General features: G+C 41.7%; 1 protein-coding gene and 1 long non-coding RNA gene across 2 annotated transcripts; one reads left to right on the top strand and one right to left on the bottom strand.

Annotated features, from left to right (window-relative positions):
* Nucleotides 1-1,849: 1,849 nt before the first annotated feature.
* LOC129826583 (tetraspanin-16-like) lies at nucleotides 1,850-8,705 on the bottom strand. The gene is made up of 7 exons (XM_055887488.1): nucleotides 8,463-8,705; nucleotides 7,911-8,108; nucleotides 7,687-7,761; nucleotides 7,430-7,537; nucleotides 7,140-7,295; nucleotides 6,959-7,042; nucleotides 1,850-1,977 (listed from the first exon to the last, which is right to left on the bottom strand). Exons 1-7 carry the CDS (start codon nucleotides 8,529-8,531, stop codon nucleotides 1,912-1,914), a joined length of 756 nt encoding a protein of 251 aa, XP_055743463.1. The 5' UTR covers nucleotides 8,532-8,705; the 3' UTR covers nucleotides 1,850-1,911.
* LOC129826591 (uncharacterized) lies at nucleotides 5,788-8,191 on the top strand. The gene is made up of 2 exons (XR_008755045.1): nucleotides 5,788-6,092; nucleotides 7,914-8,191. It is a non-coding gene; the product is annotated as an uncharacterized LOC129826591 (long non-coding RNA).
* Nucleotides 8,706-9,519: the final 814 nt, after the last annotated feature.

The raw sequence follows: 9,519 nt of genomic DNA, 5'->3' as shown, positions 1-9,519 counted from the left end.
GCCAAGCCTCTCTTATGTGACCCTTTACATATTAACACTGTTCTGTAAACTGTATAACTCACTGGAGATGGAAAACCCTGAAAGTAAACACCAGTTCAAATGAATTCCATTCTCACTGAAGTTATATAGAGCCCCACAGAGGAGGTGTCATAATACCATAAAACTACAAGGTGAATTTTATCAATATATTCGGCTCTATTTACACTCAGATCCGAAAATGCTAATTAGCATCAAAGTAGATATCTTGCAAAACTACAAATCTACGCACGCTCCTGCACTTCATCTGTAGCTGACACCTTTACTAACAGTTATTGTGTCAATTTAAAACTTGCACAACAGTTCACAGAATTGTCTATTAAAAGAAATATAGCCAATTTATGAATTACTACATTTAACTAACATTAGATAGTTAATCCAGAGATTCTTACCTTCTCGTCCAGATCATCATGGCATTTGTAGTTCTTTATGACAGCCACATTAGCAGCTTATTAGCGTTTCATTTTTGCGAGGTAAATACATGCTAGGTTATTGATAAAAGTGACCTTGTCCTAGAGAGATTTACACATTTATCAAAACGTCACGCCAGGGTAAACCTTCACGAAACACAACCCTTATTTGAAGTGTTTCTAAAATCCCCTATGGGGAAAATGAAATGTGGAAAAACAATTGTAAACATTTCCCCGTTTTATGGTATTGTAACGACCCTGGGTTTATAACCGCGGAAATCGACTCTGCCGCTCGAGCATGCTTTTGCGGCACAGTTGATAGCGCGCCGGACTTCGGACTAGAAGGTCGAGGGTTCGAGACCTGCTCCCTGCCTGTTTCATTACAGTATTATGACTCAACACTGTGGTACCTTATAACCAGCTGCAGTAAACACCCCCATTTCTTTCCATTTGATCACTGAAAAATTATTGTACAATATGTGGACTGATCACCCTTTTAATTCAGTTAGGAATTCATCTAAAGCTTAACAAGCAAGGTTACAGTATTATTCAACTTTATGGTGAACACTATAACTGTAATGTCTAACTCTGATGTTTGCCTGTTTAGTACATGTTGTTGATCTCCTTCCAATAAAGATTGATCAAGCATGAGGAAGCCAAAGTCATACACAAAATCCCTTGTGATGTGGACAGAGTCCTGTAAACACAGGGATTTTAGATGTGGCCTTCAAGTGTCACTTTTTGAATAAGACATATTCTACTCCTTATGAACAATAGTGGCAATAGATGTATAGATGTAAAAATAAATAAAACATAATCAAAGCAAAAAATAGATCTACATCAATCAGCTATTTTGTTTAAATAGAAGCAGCTATTGCATATCAAGTCACCTTAAAAATGTCTTCTCTCTACACTTCACTAACTAATCATTTCACATGAGGGTGCTGTTGTCATATTTGTGAGCACTAAAATTAAACTGAGACGATTGCAGGTTACACATTATGTTGGAATTTAACATAACATCGGGGCGGCAGGTAGCCTAGCAGTTAGGAGCATTGGGCCAGTAACTGAAAGGAAACTGGTTTGAATCCCTGAGCTGGCAAAGTGTAAAAATCGTCATTTTTGCCCTTGAGCAAGGCAGTTAACCCCCGACACTCTGCTCCCTGGGTGCCGATGACATCAATTAAGGCAGCCCCCTGCACCTCTCTGATTCAGAGGTGTTGAGTTAAACGAGGAAGACACATTTCGGTTGAATGAATTCAGTTGTGCAACTGACTAGGTTTCCCATTCCCAGTGAAAACAAAGTACATAGCTTTAAAAATAATATATTCAACTTTTAATATAACCAAAATAACAGATACAATTTCAACTAAGGAAAACACACAAACTTTTATAATTTAGCAGAACTTTATTGTTGCCTGTGTAGATTGTTGGTGTCCTCCAGGTGTGGATGGACCATTTGGCTTCACCATGGATGCCTCATGAGCCCCAACTTCACAAACAAAACCATGGCAAGGATCATGGAGGATAACTGCAAAGAGGAGAGGACAGGAAAACAATGACTTGAAGCCAAGCAACATTCTCTATTCAGCAACCAATTGCTATAGAATAGATAGCTATCAAACTAAGAATACTCTTTAGGTCCTAATGGTGAGCTACTGTAGAAAAAGCATTACTATGCTTTAAAAAGTGCAGTTCTTTTCAGCAATAGTCCTTGGGTCTGAGAGAGGTTAAAGTTCTCCAGAAGAACTTGAGAGAGCAGTGTAACTCATAGGGAGATTCTCAATTGGGCAAAAGTCCACTCCTCAACTCCTCTTCCTCCTTTCCTCCGTGACCCGGAAACCGATAAGTGGTTATTAAGAACAGTTGAAATTCGTTAGTAAGCGAACAGAGGAGTTTGCGCCCTTCCTCAATTACTTTGTTTGGCAAAGAATACTGAAGTGCATCCTCTGCGAAGTGTTTTGAAATCTGCCACTCCCCCTTTGAATCAGCTGTTTACTCAGAGGGGAAAAGCATGCACAGATTTAAAAATTCTACATTACTAATCTTTTTGTATTTTTACCACTTTATACATGTATTTTGCGATTCCTTCTCTGTAAACGTCATCTGCCTGATGACGAGCTAGTGGAGAAAGAGTCACTTCATACAAGCACTTTTTTTTTTTTTTTTTTTATACACGTTTCCTCTCCTCGACTTCTATCCTCGATTACTTTTGACATTTTTTAAAAAGAGGTCAAATCAAAATCAAATCAATCTTTATTTGTCACATGCGCCGAATACAAGTGTAGAAATTTACCGTGAAATGCTTACTTACAAGTCCTTAACCAACAGTGTAGTTCAAGAAGAGTTAAGAAAATATTTACCAAGTAGACTTAAAATAAAAAGTAATAATAAAAAGTAACACAATAAGAATAACGAGGCTATATACAGGGGGCACCGGTACCTAGTCATTGTGTGGGGGTACAGGTTAGTTGAGGTAAATTGTACATGTAGGTAGGGGTGAAGTGACTATGCATTGATAATAAACAGCGAGTAGCAGCAGTGTACAAAAGGGACGGGGGGGTCAATGTAAATTGTGCGGTGGCTATTTTATTAATTGTTCAGCAGTCTTATGGCTTGGTGGTAGAAGCTGTTGAGGAGCCTTTTGGTCCTAGACTTGGCGCTCCAGTACTGCTTGCCGGTAGCAGAGTGACTGGGTGACTGGAGTCTCTGACAATTTTATGGGCTTTCCTCTGACACCGCCTATTATATAGGTCCTGGATGGCAGGAAGCTTGGCACCAGTGATGTACTGGGCCGTTCGCACTACCCTCTGTAGCGCCTTACGGTCAGATGCCGAGCAGTTGCCATACCAGGCGGTGATGTAACCGGTCAGGATGCTCTCGATGGTGCAGTTGTAGAACCTTTTGAGGATCTGGGGACCCATGCCAAATCTTTTCAGTCTCCTGAGGGGGAAAAGGTTTAGCGTTAGGGTCATCTGTGGATCTGTTAGGGCGGTATGTGAATTGGAGTGGGTCTAGGGTGTCCGGGAGGATGCTGTGACCAGCCAGCCTTTCAAAGCATTTCATGGCTACCGGCGTGAGTGCCACGGGGCCGTAATCATTTAGGCAGGTTACCTTTGCTTCCTTGGGCACATGGACTATGGTGGTCTGCTCAAAACATGTAGGTATTTCAGACTCGGTCAGGGAGAGGTTGAAAATGTCAGTGAAGACACTTGACAGTTGGTCCGCGCATGCTTTGAGTACACGCCCTGGTAATCCGTCTGGCCCAGCGGCTATGTGAATGTTGACCTGTTCAAAGGTTTTGTTCACATCGGCTACCGAGAGCGTTATCACACAGTCATCCAGAACAGCTGGTGCTCTCGTACATGCTTCAGTGTTGCTTGCCTCAAAGCGAACATAAAAGGCATTTAGCTCGTCTGCTAGGCTCGCGTCACAGGGCAACTCGCGTCTGGGTTTCCCTTTGCAGTCCGTAATAGTTTTAAAGCCCTGCCACAACTGACGAGCGTCAGAGCCGGTGTAGTAGGATTCAATCTTAATCCTATATTGACGCTTTGCTTGTTTCATGGTTCGTCTGAGGGCATAGCGTGATTTCTTATAAGTGTCCGGATTAGTCTCCTGCTCCTTGAAAGCGGCAGCTCTAGCCTTTAGCTCAATGCAGATGTTGCCTGTAATCCATGGCTTCTGGTTGGGATATGTACGTACAGTCACTGTGGGGACAATGTCGTCGATGCACTTATTGATGAAGTGATTGCCTGAGGTGGTGTCATGACTGGCCTGCTCGGGTCAGGTTACCGTGGACCACAATCATACAGAGAGATCGCTCACACCCACCAGAGGGGAAGAGATCGAGAGGTATGGAGATGGGGGGATTTTATGACACCTCACGCCCATTGTAAATCTTAAGGCAGTAGACAAAATTCCTTGTCCTGTCACTATGGAGAACCGGCCTCAGAACATGCAATAAATGGACTTTGGGACAATAGGTTTCGTCAGCCACAATGGTGGTAATGACGATAGATGGAATATGAAAATAATGTTTTTTTTTTTAATGTTATTAAAAGTTAAAGGATGACGGTATAACGAAAACATTGTAACTTTAAGAGTTTTCCTTATGTGTGCCTACCGTTTGCATATTGTTGTGTGGAAAATGTCCTGATCAAAGAGAATGTTTTTGTAAAGATGAAATGTGAAGTTAGTTGTCTAAATTGGATCTGAGTAAAATCCAGACCTTGCCTCATAACTTGGTATGCCCAGAGAATTGCCCTAAAGGCGGAAACGCCCATTTCTGACCCCAGGGTATAAAACATGAGTTAAGAATTAACATATTAGACTAAGGGACCCTGAGCTGCAGCCAAGGTCTGAGTGGTCAGCAAACCCAAAACGCAACACAAGGTTGAAGAAGACAAAGGAACCCTTTAACAACCTATGTTACGGACGAGTAGCTGTATCTAAACGGGGTAAATTCATGCAGGACCACCCGGTCACCACTCTCCAAGGAATTCTGTGTCTACACTGTTTTCCTTCACATGCTGGAACCATCCACACGGCTGATTAGCCCTCCTCCGAAAACCACTTTTCAGAGCAAGGATGAGGAAACAGACCACCAAGAGAAATGACACTGACATCGTGAGGAGAAACAGAGCGTTACACCCGGTAACCGAAGATGGACCGTCATAAGAGAAGTCGGAATCCGGTCCACGCAGAGACACCCATCTGAGACCTTCAACACGTAATTACATCATTATATTCTGACCCATAAGAGCGGCAGTTCGAGGCAAGGTTAGGGTTAAAATAAGCATAGCTGACAAATGCACCCAAGTGTCTTTTTCTCTCGTGCACTCTCTCTCTCTTTTGAAATACCCATTTTGTGTAACCCGCGTCATATTGTGTTGGCCCGCTAGGGACCTGTTTTATCGTACTAAGTTCTAATCAATAGCCTAGACTGTGTGTTTGTGTATGTGTATCTTATATTATAATTTTAGTTTGTTAGCAAATAAATAATCAACTCAATTGGTGTGGTACGGACTTATTTGGTGAGACTCGGGTTTGTGCAGATTCCCGGATTATGCGACGTTCAGAATGAGACTGTAGAGGAAATTGATTGATTAGCGACTGTTGTAAAATCAATATTCTGATATTCTTTGAGTTAATTTGGGAAATATATCCAAACTTTAACATGGTGCGCCAGGTTAATGAGTTAATAATTGCCCGATTCATTTAATCACGCAATTATAAACTTTTAATCAATTGACGAGCAGCAGTCGTCACATTAATCAATACAACGTCACGACAGTGGTGTACTCCTCAATGCCATTGGATGAATCCCGGAACATATTCCAGTCTGTGCTAGCAAAACAGTCATGTAGTTTAGCATCCGTGCCATCTTACCACTTCCGTATTGAGCGAGTCACTGGTACTTCCTGTTTTAGTTTTTGCTTGTAAGCAGGAATCAGGAGGATATAATTATGGTCATATTTGTCAAATGGAGGGTGAGGGAGAGCTTTGTATGCATCTCTGTGTGTGGAATAAAGGTGGTCTTGGATTTTTTTTTTTGGTTGCACATGTGACATGCTGGTAAAAATTTGGTAAAACTGATTTAAGTTTGCCTGCATTAAAGTCCCCGGCTACTAGGAGCGCCGCTTCTGGGTGAGCATTTTCTTCTTTGCTCATGGCCTTATAGAGTTGGTTGAGCGTGGTCTTAGTGCCAGCTTCGTTTTGTGGTGGTAAATAGACGGCTACGAATAATATAGATGAGAACTTTCTTGGTAGATAGTGTGGTCTACAGCTTATAAGGTAAGGTGCTCTACCTCAGGCGAGCAATACCTCAAGACTTCTTTAATATTAGACATTGCGCACCAGCTGTTATTGACAAAGACACACCCCCCCACCCCTTCTCTTACCAGAGGTAGCGTCTCTGTTCTGCCGGTGCATGGAAAATCCCGATAACTCTATATTGTCTGTAACGTTGTTCAGCCACGTCTTGATGAAATATAAGATGTTACAGTTTTTAATGTCCCGTTGGTGGGATAATCTTAATCGTAGGTCATCAATTTTATTTTCCAATGATTGCACGTAAGCAAGAAGAACGAATGGCAGTGGGAGTTTACTCGCTCGCCTACAGATTCTCAGAAGGCTGCCCGATCTGCGGCCCCTTTTCCTTCGTCTTTTCTTCACCCAAAAAGCGGATGTCTGGGTCTGTTCCAGTGAAAGCAGGATTTCCTTCTTGTTGGACTCGTTAAAGGAAAAAGTTTCTTCCAGGCTGCGATGAGTAATCGCTGTTCTGATGTCCAGAAGTTATTTTCAGTCATAAGAGACGGTAGCAGCAACAAGTACACAATAAGTAAAAAAATAAGTTACACAAAACAACTAACAAAATAGCACAATTGGTTCAATGAATGAATGTAAAACGTCAGCCATGTTCTTCGGCACCATCTTTTCATCAGGTGAGGAGAGGACAGAGGAGACGACGCGAGGAGTCAAGCAAAACTGATTGAGATTCTCCCATACCATACCTCCATCATACATATGCAGCCAGCTGCTGATCCCAGGATGACACTCTGCTCTCTGATCACTGTGATGACCTTACCAAAGCAGCTCTGGGGGAAACACACAGGGGGCATTTGGCTTAAGGCTTTACAGCATTAGAGCACAGACTGATACAACATAGTGCAGTGAGGCATTGGGTTAGGTTACCTGTGGTTGGATCAGACTTGGAGTGATGGTGATACCGTCACAGTCTGCAAGGGTCTTGTTCACACAGCAAGTCTTAGGGTAGTTCAAACCCGTGGTAGTACTGAATACAGAGCCCTTGAAATCTACAGTCGAGTTCTCAAAACCACAGCATTTGAACTAAGAGATGAAAAACCAATAAAGACATCAAATACATTAGCTGTAATAACTACTGTCTGGGATGCTCTGGTGGTCAAAGGAACCAAATAGCAAAGCCAAGCCTATTTGGACCTTTCCCCATTAGAGCCTCTCACCTTGACCATGACTGTGTTCCATGCTGTTGAGATTGGGTCTGTTGCCGCTGGGCCCATATAGGCAGTCATAAGGGAATTCTTGCTTGCATCACGTACCACTAAGCTAACCTGTCACATATAGACATCACAGCTTATTGAAAGGCATAGCCTGGCTAGGCTATATCATTCAAATAATTCATTAATTTACAGGGCTCTAAATTATGATATAGGTTCGCCTACTTGATGATACAGATGCCAGCATGTTCATTTATTCTTACCAGATTCCGGTACGTCAAGACAAAAATAGTCCCAATGATTTCAGCAACAAATAGCATTGTCACGATGAAGAAAAACTGTTCAGGGTACAAAAAATGCAGAGATAGTGAAAATGTTGCCTCTTATTGAAGCTTGCAGGGGGAAAAGAGTGGGACATTTAGTATAACACAGTAAGACAATTATTGTCTGGTGCCTTGAAATTGACTGCACAACTGTTGTCTCTCACCAGCATGATAAAGAAGCGGTTCTCTTTCCAAGCCCCACAGCAGCCGATGAGACCCGTGAAAGACAGCACTGAGCCCATACCAATACAGATGTAGCTGATGTAGATGAGCTGAGACGAGTAGGAGCCCAGGACATCCACAAACGTAGCTGCTCCATATCTAATCCATGCGCCAAGCCCCAGCAGCACAAAGCCACTTATCTGGAGGGGAGAGAAAGATGATGGTGTTCTTTCATTTTTTTTATTTTTATCATCTGTTAATAAATTGCGTTTGAGTTGTTATGGACCTGTTTTTTTCCTTCTGTTTTGCCAGATGGATTTCTCAGGCTAGGTAATATTACAATGACAACAACAGCAGTTGCTGTCTTCTTCTGTGTGTTTGACTTTTGCAATGCATTCACAAACCTCGGTTTTATGAGAGGGCGACTATATTTCTATAGCTAGCTCAGAACAGTTTACATTATCGATTATAGAAGAATGTTCATTATTTGCATTTTAAACACAGACACAGTTCAACTGGGCTGTTTGCTAGCTAGGCAACATTTAGCTACTTACAACAAGTATCACACAAAGCAGCAACATCAAATACCGCATCCATGTGTACAGTTTGTCATGTCTAGCCATTTTGCAAGTTCGACCTTCTATAATGAAAGGAGAAAATATGACAAAATTATACAGAACAGGATAGGCTTATAATAATACTAGTTAACGGAACACATTTTTGATAAACAGCTGAGAGATGGGACTGAAGAAATGTAACTACTCTCAAATTCAAAGATGGAGCTATGGATGCCAGGACTGACCATCCATTAGATACAAATGTTAACCATGTTTTGCAGCTATACAGTTTGTTTAAATTTACATTGTTTACAAACAATAGAATATATATGCTTATACAATTTTGGGTTTGAATGTGGTAAAGCAGTTTAACTAATGTTAAGCTCATGATAAATGTATGAGTTAAATTCTTCAAGAGTAAATAGCTATCTAATACTATCACTAATTAAAAATATGGATACAAAAATGGATGTAACAATCCCAGATTCTCCCTTTAATAACTAACATTAACGATCAGTTCGAGCTGGCTAGTGTTAGCTAACTAACGTGGCTAGCTAACTATTAGCCTAGCTAGAGTGACCTGGCCATGGATCGCTTGCTACTGGTAGTTAGCTAACTTAGCTAGTCAACCCGCTATGTTGAGACGTTATAGTTAAATTAGCTATCTAGCTAGCGCCATTTAAGCTAGCGAGCTAACGTTAGCGTCTGTCCTTACTTTTAATAGGTACAGACGATTTAGGCCTACTGCTATTAAGGCCTACTTGCTGCCAACTGTCTGTGTCTGCCTGGCCAACAGGTGTCATATTCTCGGTCCAGTCACAACACACTGCGGTCAAAACCAGTACAGTATGAAGAAAGGCTAAAACTGTTTCTCCAATAGAAATCCCCGATCACACTCGTAGGCGATGTCATGGCGACTTTGCTAGCTAAACTAATACGTAGAAAACGCCATTTAGTCTAACGGTCGTCTCGCGCCTGTGCGCATGTGCAGGCCGTCAAAATCAAATGCACTCCTTAAAGTTGTTTTATGACGAAAATGAAAACGTGTCAGTTT

This window comes from Salvelinus fontinalis, chromosome 2 (assembly GCF_029448725.1).
Source record: "Salvelinus fontinalis isolate EN_2023a chromosome 2, ASM2944872v1, whole genome shotgun sequence".
In the NCBI taxonomy this organism is placed as follows: domain Eukaryota; kingdom Metazoa; phylum Chordata; class Actinopteri; order Salmoniformes; family Salmonidae; genus Salvelinus; species Salvelinus fontinalis.
The sequence above is the reverse complement of the archived record's forward strand: the minus strand, read 5'-3'. Positions and strand labels throughout refer to the sequence as shown.